At 40.4% G+C, this 12,274-nt stretch overlaps 3 protein-coding genes across 3 annotated transcripts; 1 reads left to right on the top strand and 2 right to left on the bottom strand.

The window, feature by feature from the left end:
- Nucleotides 1-85: 85 nt before the first annotated feature.
- On the top strand, nt 86-4,392 carry LOC18016800 (5-methyltetrahydropteroyltriglutamate--homocysteine methyltransferase 3, chloroplastic). The gene is made up of 13 exons (XM_006400607.2): nt 86-257; nt 507-860; nt 938-1,025; nt 1,131-1,258; nt 1,389-1,780; nt 1,860-2,023; nt 2,318-2,398; nt 2,474-2,640; nt 2,724-2,829; nt 2,908-3,158; nt 3,233-3,434; nt 3,637-4,015; nt 4,112-4,392. The coding sequence occupies exons 1-12, from the start codon at nt 118-120 to the stop codon at nt 4,000-4,002; spliced, it is 2,439 nt and encodes an 812-aa protein (XP_006400670.1). The 5' UTR covers nt 86-117; the 3' UTR covers nt 4,003-4,015; nt 4,112-4,392.
- On the bottom strand, nt 4,308-5,356 carry LOC18016799 (inactive protein RESTRICTED TEV MOVEMENT 2). Its single transcript, XM_006400606.2, has 2 exons — nt 5,187-5,356; nt 4,308-5,056 (listed from the first exon to the last, which is right to left on the bottom strand). Exons 1-2 carry the CDS (start codon nt 5,284-5,286, stop codon nt 4,440-4,442), a joined length of 717 nt encoding a protein of 238 aa, XP_006400669.1. The 5' UTR covers nt 5,287-5,356; the 3' UTR covers nt 4,308-4,439.
- A 438-nt stretch (nt 5,357-5,794) lies between these two features.
- LOC18017137 (indole-3-acetaldehyde oxidase) lies at nt 5,795-12,056 on the bottom strand. The gene is made up of 9 exons (XM_006400605.2): nt 11,816-12,056; nt 8,636-10,554; nt 8,350-8,559; nt 8,049-8,267; nt 6,978-7,949; nt 6,788-6,883; nt 6,602-6,700; nt 6,320-6,509; nt 5,795-6,226 (listed from the first exon to the last, which is right to left on the bottom strand). Exons 1-9 carry the CDS (start codon nt 11,958-11,960, stop codon nt 5,997-5,999), a joined length of 4,080 nt encoding a protein of 1,359 aa, XP_006400668.1. The 5' UTR covers nt 11,961-12,056; the 3' UTR covers nt 5,795-5,996.
- Between the last annotated feature and the right edge of the window lie 218 nt (nt 12,057-12,274).

Below are 12,274 nucleotides of genomic sequence, written 5' to 3'. Positions count from 1 at the left end.
TCTTGGGATTTTAATTTTGGGTATGTCTTACAAAAATTCTTCTATACTTGTGAGTGTCCATCTTCCCCGGACAGTGAACAGAAATAATAGGAGCAGTTTGAAAGAGAAAGTATAAAAATGGGTCAGCTCGCTCTTCAGCGACTCCCGCCGTTGGCTTCGCTTCCAAGACGCCCTCCTTCTCTTCCACCACCGTCTTCGGCTTCTCCGTCCCTCCCTTGCGCAACCGCCTCTCGCCGCCCCAGATTCTACGTCGCCAGGTTTTTCTTCTATTTCCCTCGGATTTTTTTTTTTTTTTTTCTGTTTGTCTTCTTCTGTTGATGTGTTTGCGTCTCTACTTATTTCGGTTTGTGGATTCACAACTCAATCAAGGAATCATGAATTCTCAAATTCAATTAAGGAATTATGTTACCATAGGTTGTTTCTTGTCATCCATTTGTATCAGCATCCAAAAATTTCCTGATGTTACACGTTTGATGAATTTTCCCATCTTGTTTGTGACGAAATAGAGCAATGTCATCGCACATTGTTGGGTATCCCCGTATTGGGCCGAAGAGAGAGCTTAAGTTTGCATTGGAGTCCTTCTGGGATGGGAAAACCGGTGCTGAGGAATTGCAGAATGTTGCTGCTAACCTGAGAAACTCCATATGGAAACACATGGCTGATGCAGGAATCAAATACATTCCCAGCAACACCTTCTCATACTATGATCAGATGTTGGATACCACAGCGATGCTTGGTGCTGTTCCCCCTAGGTATGGTTGGGAAAGTGGTGAGATCGGTTTTGATATTTACTTCTCCATGGCACGCGGAAATGCTTCTGTTCCTGCTATGGAAATGACCAAGTGGTTTGATACAAACTAGTAAGTAACGAATCCTCTTTCTTTCCCTGTTTTTAAAATGTTTTTCTCAGTTATAATGCTGATAGATGCTCTAACAGCCATTACATTGTTCCTGAGTTGGGTCCTGATGTCAAATTCTCCTATGCATCTCACAAGGCTGTGGATGAATTTAAGGAGGCAAAAGCAGTAAGTGTGGCTGGAACTTTATCACCTATTTTTCCCGGAATAGCTTTTTTTTTTGTCCCCCAAGTGTCTTATTCACAGCTGTGCTTTTGGCTGTTCATGTCACAGCTTGGCATTGACACAGTTCCTGTGCTCATTGGGCCCATCACCTACTTGCTCCTGTCAAAACCTGCAAAGGGTGTTGAAAAATCATTCTCCCTTCTCTCTCTGATCGACAAGATTCTTCCTGTCTACAAGTAAGGATATTTCGAGGCCATCTGCTAGGTTTTTGAAAGTTAGCTAGGTCAAAATGAACTCAAAAGAAATCAGTTTCATTTGGATAGTGCTTGAAACCTTAACTGGTTTCTGTGGCATTTGTTTTGTCAGAGAAGTTTTGGCTGATCTCAAATCTGCTGGTGCACGATGGATTCAGTTCGATGAGCCTATACTTGTGATGGATCTTGACACCAGCCAGTTGCAGGCATTTTACGATGCCTACTCACACATGGAGTCATCTTTGGCAGGCTTGAATGTTCTTATTGCCACATACTTTGCCGATGTTCCCGCTGAAGCGTACAATACATTAACGTCTTTGAAATGTGTAACTGGGTTTGGATTTGACCTCGTTCGTGGTTTGGAGACTATTGATTTAATCAAGGTAAATTTTCCTCGTGGAAAGCTACTATTTGCTGGAGTTGTGGATGGGAGGAACATTTGGGCGAATGATCTTTCTGCTTCAATCAAGACACTACAGACTCTTGAAGACATTGTTGGAAAAGGTGTCAGTAAAATGATTGCTTTCACTGATTTTTCCTACTGAGCTTCAGAATGATGTAAACCCTCCTCTTCTCTTTGCAGAAAAACTCGTGGTTTCTACTTCTTGCTCTCTACTCCATACGGCCGTGGACTTGGTGAATGAAGTTAAACTTGATAAAGAGCTAAAATCATGGCTTGCATTTGCTGCACAAAAGGTCGTTGAAGTGAATGCACTTGCCAAAGCGTTCTCTGGAGCTAAGGATGAGGTACATCTTTGTTTATTACATTAGGCACAACTTTTGAGGAATATTATCTTTGAACTTGCTGTAAGCTCTGCGTTTCTAATTCTAGAGGGTCTTTGAGTTATAATTTTTTCCCACGGTTGAAGTTATCGGCTTAAAACGTATGTTTGTATGACTGGAACTACATCGATGCCCAATGAATTTATATCCCATATACTGGACTTTGACCCGATCTCATGGATCATTGCTGTAACTAAGTTTTTATTTGATACAGAAGTAGTAAACTGTGAGCTTTGTATTGTCTTGGTCCCTTTGTAGGCATTGTTTGCTTCTAATTCCATGCGTCAAGCTTCTAGAAGATCATCTCCAAGGGTGACAAATGCAGCTGTACAACAGGATGTAAGGGGTTTTCCAAAAAAATTCTCCATCACATTTTGTAACCTGGACTTATATCTTTATTACTTTCTTTCTCAGGTTGCTGCACTAAAGAAATCTGATCACCGCCGTTCTACAGAAGTAAGTGTTAGGCTACAAGCCCAGCAGAAGAAGTTAAACCTTCCTGCTCTTCCAACAACTACAATTGGATCTTTTCCTCAGACGACGGATCTCAGACGGATACGCAGGGAATGCAAGGCCAAAAAGTAGTCCTATCTAATGCGATGATGTATCTGAAAAATTCTAACATGTCATTATTCTAATACTCATGCAACCGCTGCATTTGCAGGATATCAGAAGTTGAATATGTCCAGGCTATCAAAGAGGAATTTGAAAAGGTTGTCAAGCTTCAAGAGGAGCTTGGGATTGATGTATTGGTGCATGGGGAGGCAGAGGTGGAAATATACTGAAACTTAGGTTTATTATTCGAACTATTCCGTTGTTTACCCCCTTGATATGCCGTAGTCTTGCAGAGAAACGATATGGTGGAATTTTTTGGTGAGCAGCTGTCTGGATTTGCGTTCACAGCGAATGGGTGGGTCCAATCATATGGGTCCCGCTGTGTCAAGCCACCTATCATTTATGGTGATGTCACCCGACCAAAGGCAATGACTGTCTTCTGGTCGTCAATGGCACAGAAAATGACTCAACGTCCTATGAAAGGGATGCTCACTGGCCCTGTTACAATTCTCAATTGGTCCTTTGTTAGAAATGACCAGCCCAGGTGTGACAACTAAGCCTAGCTAGTTCTCATTCACTCTATATGGTGTTCCGTTTCACCATTATTGTTGTTTATAGGCATGAGACATGTTTCCAAATAGCACTTGCCATCAAAGATGAGGTTGAGGACCTTGAGAAGGCTGGCATCACTGTTATTCAGATTGATGAAGCTGCATTAAGAGAAGGATTGCCTCTCAGGAGATCCGAGCAAAACTTTTATCTAGACTGGGCCGTCCACGCATTCAGAATCACAAACTGCAATGTACAAGACACTACTCAGGTCATATTCGTCTCACTTTATTGCTCGCTTCCACTCAAAAGAATTATTTTACCAATATGTTGAGGGTCATGTTGTTTCCGCCATTTTCGTAGACAATGAAAAACGACAAAATGGAACTTGATATCAAGATGAAGGATGTGAAACAATGACTGATTTATGGAAGAGAACTAATTTATTCATGCTCGCCTTGTACTTCATGCAGATTCACACCCACATGTGCTACTCAAATTTCAATGATATCATCCACTCAATCATAAATATGGATGCTGATGTGATCACTATTGAGAACTCACGGTCCGATGAGAAGCTCTTATCAGTCTTCCATGAAGGAGTGAAATACGGTGCCGGAATCGGTCCAGGGGTTTATGACATTCACTCTCCTCGTATCCCATCTGCTGAAGAAATAGCTGAGCGTATCAACAAGATGCTAGCAGTTCTGGACAGCAAAGTCCTTTGGGTGAACCCTGACTGTGGCCTAAAGACGCGGAAGTACTCTGAAGTTAAATCGGCACTTAGCAACATGGTTGCTGCTGCCAAGCTAATCCGCGCTCAGCTAAATAAGCCATAAAGCCTTTCCTCAAGTAAGTTTGCTCATAGTACCACTTTCTTCTCCCTCTAAAATCTAAATATTTTATTTATAACAGTTGGTTAGGTTATTAATAGAATTTCTTTATCAGTGCCTGGAAAGAACTTTGCCACGACGGATGCATCAAGCCTCATCGCTTTTCATCATATTTTGTAGAATTTCTCCACTTTTAGGCTTTTAGCAGTTCGTGTAGGTTGGTACTTATTCTATATTTCTGATTGTTTTCATCAATTCTAGTAAAAGTTTCTGTCTCAGGAAATTCATTATACTAAAGACTAATTAAATAATCTGTAAAATGGAGCGTTTCTCATTTTATCGTTACACATTTGTACAGACATGTAGAAGGGGAATTAGCAAATATTATTTATTTTCTGCATGAGCAAAGGTTATACATCATGAGACGCAAATGTAAGGGTCACTCATTCCTCAAGTTTCCACACAAGGGTTGAACGTACTGCATTTCTAGCATACAGTAGGATTAGCAAAACCAATGAAATCGAAGCAGCCAAATTGCAAAGTAACTGCCTTTTGTTCTTAGCTTCCTTAACCACATTTCCAGTTGCCTCTTTGTACTTCTCGAACCATTTCGCTCCAACTTTGTCTTTGTCCTCATCCTTGGAACTCAAAGGTCCTTTAGGCTCGCCAATCGATTCCTTTTTGCCAGTCTGTACTTCCCTTGCTTTTTGATGTGCATCATGTTTCAGCTGTTCGGTTTTACCACCGCTCGGCTTCTCAACCGTTGCTTTTGAACCCTGGCCATGTTTTTTCTCATGTTGGTCATGTGGTTTCGTGATCACCGGTGGTTTTACGGGTGATGGTGGCTTAGTTTGAGGGATTTCTGTCTTGACTTTGGGATGTCGAATGTAGAGTTTGTTATCCTTGAACATAGCTGAAACCGAGTCGATGTCAGCTGTCAAAGGAACGGGAATTTCCTGGTGGAAGCGAATCCATTTGTTTCCACCAGTTGGTCGTTCTCCAGTTAGTCTTAGCTTCCTTGTTGCGGTGACCGCCACCTTTAGCTGTTCTTTCTTGAATCCTAACCATAGAAGACGATGCTTATGAGCTTAGTTGCTTTTACCAAACCATTTCTCTCTCTATTCCTTATGTTTGATGTAGAAAAAGGAAAACGAATAAACAAGATTGAGAAGAAGAAGAAGAAAGCGAACCTGGAAGATCAGCGACAAGGACCTCAGCGTCTGGTTCAGAGGTCCATCTAGTTGCAGGCTCAAATTGTTGGTAAACCCGTTCCGTTCCAAAGTTAGCCATTCTCTCTCACTTTCTCTTTTCTATGTGGTTGCTCTGTTTTTCTTTGGCTTATAAGTAAATGTTTTTATGTTGTGAGAAAGCAGAGAAAGATCTCTATGATTTTATAGGCAAAGAAGATTATTAGACAACAAAGAGTTTTGTGATTTGGTTTTAGTTTGAAGGAACGAAGGCTTAATTCTTTGGGTTTTCCACTTCCTCTTTTGTCTTCTTTGAGTTTTCTTTGTCTTGAAGATTTTGATGATTCTTTGGATTTGGTTTAAAATTAAGTATCCCTTTTCATTTGTAAATTAGAGAGTATTAAGGTGTGGAATAATTAAATTTATTATACTATTTACTATTCTAATATGAGAAGACGTTGTCTTATACACATGCAATGTTGGATGATGATGAATCCAAACACCAACACCACCATAGTCATGGTCACAATTTTCTGAAATTATTATCTACAGAAGGAATCTTTTTTTTTATTTGGTTAAACTATGTATAAATATAATTTTGATATGAAAAGTGATAAAGATTTTTATAATAACAAAAACAGAAGTTAAAAAGGTTCTCTCAGTTTATACATGGTGCAGCTTACTACAGAAACCGGTTTATTATAATCCCAAACATTGTTATGCAATCATAACATTGTTGCAAGCACTTAAAAGTTAATACCAACAAAAACAGAGCAATTATAATCACATATCAATACACACAAACACAAGCTATCAAAAGTTCTTCCTCTGCTGGACTTTCCATTCCAAGTATTTCTCGACGACATCGAGTCCACAAAACTCCTTCACAACAGGCATTGTCGCTGGAACAGGCAAATCAAAGGTCAGATCAATCCCTTGTTGGTTATTACTCCATGTCTGAATCTGTTTCTTGGCTTCTTTAACAGCTGCTCTGGCCGCGCAGTGAACCGAAGCCGCCAAAAGCAATGGCGGTTCACCCGAAGCTGTATCAAAGCCAAAAAACAAAAGTTTGAAAAAAGACTTTGGAGTTTTCATCTTTTGGATTTCACTAAGAACATAAAGAGAAGTCAAGTCACCTTTGGATGAAAGAACACGGTTCTTGTGGTGTCCACTGTTGAGAATCTCGACATTAAACTGTCTTGGGATTGTGTCGACCGTTGGGATCTTGTAAGTCCACGTGCTGTCTGTTACTATGAGACCGTCTGAGTTCATTAGGTACTCTTCAAGCATGAAGAACCCAAGTCCTTGAACAAATGCTCCTTCAATCTATGGTTTACCATGAAACAGAACAAAACAACATTACAAATCCAGATCCACAACAGAAACAGACACACATAGAGTAGTTTCACGGGTTTAACCTGTCCTAAATCCACAGCCGGATTGAGACTTTTCCCACAATCATAGATAATATCTGTGCGCAAAACTGTTGTTTCTCCCGTCAAAACGTTAACTTCAACCTGTTGATTACAACCAAAGAAGAGAAACTTTTTCATAAAAATGCAAGTAAGCTAAGAGGAGATATTCTTCAATGTTTGGAGCTTTACCTCGCTCGCTGCAACTCCATAGTTAAGGTATCCGCCAGTGGAGACATCCGGCGAGTATAAGCTACTAACCGACAGGTTTACCGATTGTTGATAAGCCTACACCAGAAAATTCAAGAATAAAAACCGTTCTCAGTCCACTCATAATAACCAGAGAACAAGAAAATGATGAATGTTTGTCAAGAGTATGGACCTGACTGATGATGTTATCCCAAGTCACAGGTCCTCCTGTTTTCTCCACCAAAGAGTTATTGACTGGTAAAAGCCTTTTGACTAACCCATCGCAGCAAGCCCTAACCGCTTCGCTGCTGGCCTCAGAGCTTGTGCTACCACCAGTTACTGAGCCTTGTACCAAACTCAATGTGTCGGATTGTATGACCCTGATCTTCTTGAGAAGCTCATCGCTTGTAGTACCGCACTGGATCAGTCCAAGTGAAAATGCAGCCATCTGTTTCACCTTTGTCCATAGCCCTTGTCCTATCTCAATCCCTGGAACCTCAACCACTACTGACCCGTCGCTCAATATACTTACTCTTCCCGGTGTTGATCTCATAGCCACTCCATAAATCGCAGGCACACGCGAGATCCCTCTCTTTCTCCACATGTTTGTTGCGTTAAACTCCTCAACCACCTTCCTCCTCTCGTTAAACCTCGAGAACTCAGCGAGTTTGTCCCAAAGCAGTGGTAACGTGTACTCGGGAGACTCACCAGCTTTGGCACTGTGAAACAACCTTAAGCTCTCATATGTATGGAGATTAACCTTCCTGATCTCATCCACGTCAATGGAGAGATATGAGGCTACTTTCTCGATGATGGCTTCTCCTATATACGATCCTTGTACATCCCCTGGAGCTCTAACCGCGGTTCTGCTCACGGTGTTTGTTTTGCATACTTTCACGTCGAAAGAGAGAGCACCCCAATCATACTTCATCATTGCTCCTTGTATCGCTGATGGCATAAGCGGGCTTATATCTTCACTTATCCCTGCATCAAGTAGCAATTCTAAATCCAAAGCAGTAATCTTTCCATTGGATTTGAATCCAACACTGTACGTTATTTTCATCGGATGTCTTCCTCCGGTAGTTATCATATCCGTTTTCCTGTTCACATATGTCCTCACTGGACGCTGCATTTTGGATGCTGCTAGTGCACAAGCTGCAGCAACCTACAAGACGTTGTTGCATAGTAAGCAAAAATGTTAAAACTAAAAACATCAAATACTCAAGTAACACACTCGAGAGTGCTTTCAAAAATGCGAACTCACGGGCATTGATTTCATGACTTTCCCACCGAATCCACCTCCAACTCTTCGAGTAATGACGCGGACATTATGCTCAGGAACTCCAAGACATCCAGCGATGGTTTGATGTACATACTCGGGAGCTTGAGTCGAGCTATAAACCACCATACAGTTGTCTTCATCCGGCACTGCAAGAGCCGTTTGTGTCTCCATATAGAAAAAGTATTGTGACCCGAAACTTATCTACATAAAAAACCGCAATCACAAAAGATTAGTATGATGATTAGTAGATAAGAGCAGGGCTTGAGAGGCATAAAGGAACCACCTTTGATCCAAGAATCTTATGTTCAGCTTCAGCCATTCCCTTAGAGATATCACCGACCGATTTACAACGTAGAGGTGGAGGGACCGTGAAAAAGCTTGATTTTTCGACTGCTTCTTCTAAGGTAAGTATAGGCGGCTCCAAATTCTCAGTGTCATAATCAATCACAACAAGATTTGCTGCAACATCTGCATGCTTTTGACTATCTGCAACCTGCAGGTAAAACCACATTATATCTAAGTAACATAAATGCTTCATAGAAAAAAAGAGAATTCTTCACCAGACTTACCAAGAAAGCGATTATCTGACCCGCACAGTTAGTTATTTCTTCAGCGAACAAAAGATCCGAGTTAAAGAATTTGGTACCGATATTTCGCCCGCCTTTGGGGATATCTTTGTAGGTAATTATACCAAGAACTCCTTCTGGAACTCTGTTTTCCTTGAACCTTATACTCTTGATCCGAGCCAGAGGCATTGTACTGTAGATGATTGCTCCGTATAGACAATTATCCGGAGAAGGAATGTCGTCTACATACACAGCCTCACCAGATGCTTGGAGACAAGCTCCAGACTTTACAATGCCTTTCCCGACCGGACTATATTCTTGATTTTCAACTATCTGTTGTGAAGATGACAACATAGCTTCAGGTCTTTTCAAAGACTCAACTTTCTGATCAAAGCCAATCTCTTTGCATCCTCCATTGACCCACCCGTTTGTAGCTTTAGCGTTTGTTTGAGTTAAAGAACCAAAGAACTCGAAGAGAAAAGCAACAGCCAAGCTTGATCTATATCCGGCATGAGAAGTACCCTTATCAGGTACTATCTCATCTTTAAGCAAGCCAATAGCTTCCATCAAAACCTCATCAGATATCACTTTTCCTGCAAGAAAGTCTTCGACTTTCCTCGCCCTGTGTGCGTGTTTTGTCCCATAAGCACCAAAAGCTAACAGGCAATCATGTACAACGATGTTCCTATCACTTAAGGAAACTTCAGCTGAGAAAGCAGCATTCATAAATGCCAATGCATTCCCTAGAGGACGTGGCGCTGCTCTGTAAGTCTCAAAGAGAAGATGAGTATCCGAAGAAGAAGAACCATTCTTCTTCATCATGGGCCGCCAAGAAGGGATCTCGACGCTCAAAAGAAGAGATTTGGTTTCAAGAGGAGGCTGTTGAAGAAACTCTTCCAAAGTAAACTGTTCTTGACCCGAGCCGCCACTACTCATGATCTTCACGTTAGCTCGAGCAGCAACAAGTATGGTCGTGAGATCTGACGGAAACTGTTTCCTCTGCGCCATCATGATGTTTCCTCCTATCGTTCCCGTGTTCCTCACGAATCTACTAGCAATTTTCTCCATATGAGCCGCGATTTTCGCAAGCATAGAAACATCTCCTTTCTCTCTTAGAAACTCAATAGCTTTCGAGATAGTAACAGCAGCTCCTAACTCAATTCCTTTATCATCTCTTCTCACCACAATGAGCTCAGGAATCTTTCTTATATCGAAAAATCTTTCGTATCTTCTCTCCTTTTCTTCTTTGTAATAACCGGTACTCGTGTTACCCGCAACTAACTTAACCGCCACTCCATTTTCAACCTCTAGTAACCCTTGAAGCTCCGAGACACTAACCGGGCTAGACCATCTGTACTTTCTTGGATCAAGATTCATATCAATCTTGATTTCCTTCTTCAAGAACTCCGGAAATGTAGAGACTTGAGATGATATATTATGATCATAACAAGGCAATCTTGCTAAAACCCCATCTCTGTTTTCTCCCTTCTTGCAAAAGGAGTTGTATCCAAGATCTTCGATATCCACATCCGATGCAAAACTCTTACAAGCGTCAACGAGCGGTCTGTATCCGGTACACCGGCATAGATTCCCGGACACAGCCTTCTCGGCTTCTGCAGCGGTTAGGTTAGAGAAACCGTTGCTGAGAGGTGGTAGAGACTTATCAGCGTTTAACAGAGCGGAAAACATGGAAACGCTCATCCCTGGTGTGCAGAAACCGCACTGTGTGGCGTGAAAACCGGCGATGCGCTCGTGGACCGCGTGGAACCCGACTCTGCTGTTCCCAAGGCCTTCTGAGGTGGTGATGGAGCAGCCATCGATGCTGCAGAGTAGCGTGAGACACGAGCTGACTGTGAAGTCCTCGACTTTTTCGAGCAATGGATCATACTTTGAAAGAAGAACTACACAAGCGCCACAACCACCTGCGTCCAGAGAAGATGTATGTTTACTTAGAACACAAAAGCCAACCGCAAAAGAGACCACAAAGAGGATTTATAAGGAAGTCTTTTCCAAATAGAAGCACAACCTTTTAGAGGTGTTATTTTATTCATGGAATTATCAAAGAGACCATAACTATAAACGCAAACCATTGAAAATCTTTTTATTTTTCATTTGTTATGGGATCTGATACTGAGGATTAAAATATTGTTGAACTGTTCGTATATTGAAAGATTGAAATGAATTCATATTAAATTTTATGTGTAAACTATATAAAAATTTTGAAATTAAAAAACTAATACAAGGTATAGTGACAATGATTTTGTTGTATTCACACATGAATTCACTCGATTATTAAATATGTGAAGTAAAATCTGCTTTTAACTGAAAAAAGTAACGCCAAAATGAGACAGATGTTAGACCAAAAAAAAAAAAAAATCAAATCAAACAGATAAACTGGCGTTTGCAATTTACACTATTTGACTATTTGTGGAATATTTTTACATATACAAGAGCCGAGCCAATTATCTGTTTGATTTTTCGGGCGTTACTTTTGCAATTAATCTTTAATCAGAAAGTCCTAATCAGAATCTTAAATCAGAGTCCTCTGAAATCTAAATGCCTTTTTAACCAAAAAAAAAAACATAGTCTTAATCGAATTAGTCTCTAATCTTCCAAGTTTTACTCTTCAATTTAATCTTTCAAGTAATCGGACATAGAATCCGAGGCAAAAACACAAAACATCAAGCTTCCAAGCTTCCTACATAGACTGCAGATTTAATCAGACTTCTTGGAGTTTGTTAGCAGGGAATCTCTCTAAAACTTTCGTTATCTCAAAAACATGAAGTCAGAGAGTTAACTTTGATTATAGGACAACTGTGAAAAATGTTTTATTTTCTGAATTTTTGTTACATAGAAATGCATGCGCAGAAATTAGTGATCAAAATCGAATCAGAAAAATACTCAATCTAATCTTTACAATATCATCTACTCTGTAGTTTAATCTCTCAAGTCTCAAGTAAGCACCGCACATAGATAGAATCCGAGGCAAGAACACAAAAACATCCAAAAGAGCTAAATCTTCCTACATAGACTGCAGATTTAATCAGATTTTCTAGGAATTTTTTCCTTCTTCTTGGGACTTATGTGGTTATTTCCAAAAATCTTGTTCTCCGACCAAAAAAAAAAAAGACTCGAGAACATGAAGATAAGGAGAGTTAACTTTGATAAAGTGTATCATCGTACCTTCGCCACAACCAAGTTTGACGCTCTTGAAACGAGTCTTGTTGCGCAAGAAATCGACGAGAGTGGTTGAAGGATCAAGGGAAGAGAGCTCGAGCTCGAATCTTTCTCCATTAATGGCGAAAACCAGAGAGGTCTTGCTCTTCATCGCTTCTTCTTTTTCTTCACACCTTTTCTCACCCACTGATTTGCTCTCGGTTTGATTCTCACTGCTTTCAGAACAAACCAAATTTTATTTATACGACATAAGTTTTCTCCCGGTTTAGTGTTGACGTTGAATTTTTTTCCGGTTGGTAAGTGACTGTAGTCTGTACAAGAATACGCGATAGGATTCGTGTAATCGTGTCCATCAATACATTTTTATATTTAAATAATCTCCTGACCAAAGTATCTTTGTCTTTATATTTATATACTATATATTGTTTTGTATAAAAATATTGGTACCGCTAACGTATTGGGATA

This window comes from Eutrema salsugineum, unplaced genomic scaffold, assembly GCF_000478725.1.
Source record: "Eutrema salsugineum unplaced genomic scaffold, Eutsalg1_0 scaffold_2, whole genome shotgun sequence".
NCBI lineage: Eukaryota > Viridiplantae > Streptophyta > Magnoliopsida > Brassicales > Brassicaceae > Eutrema > Eutrema salsugineum.
The sequence above is the reverse complement of the archived record's forward strand: the minus strand, read 5'-3'. Positions and strand labels throughout refer to the sequence as shown.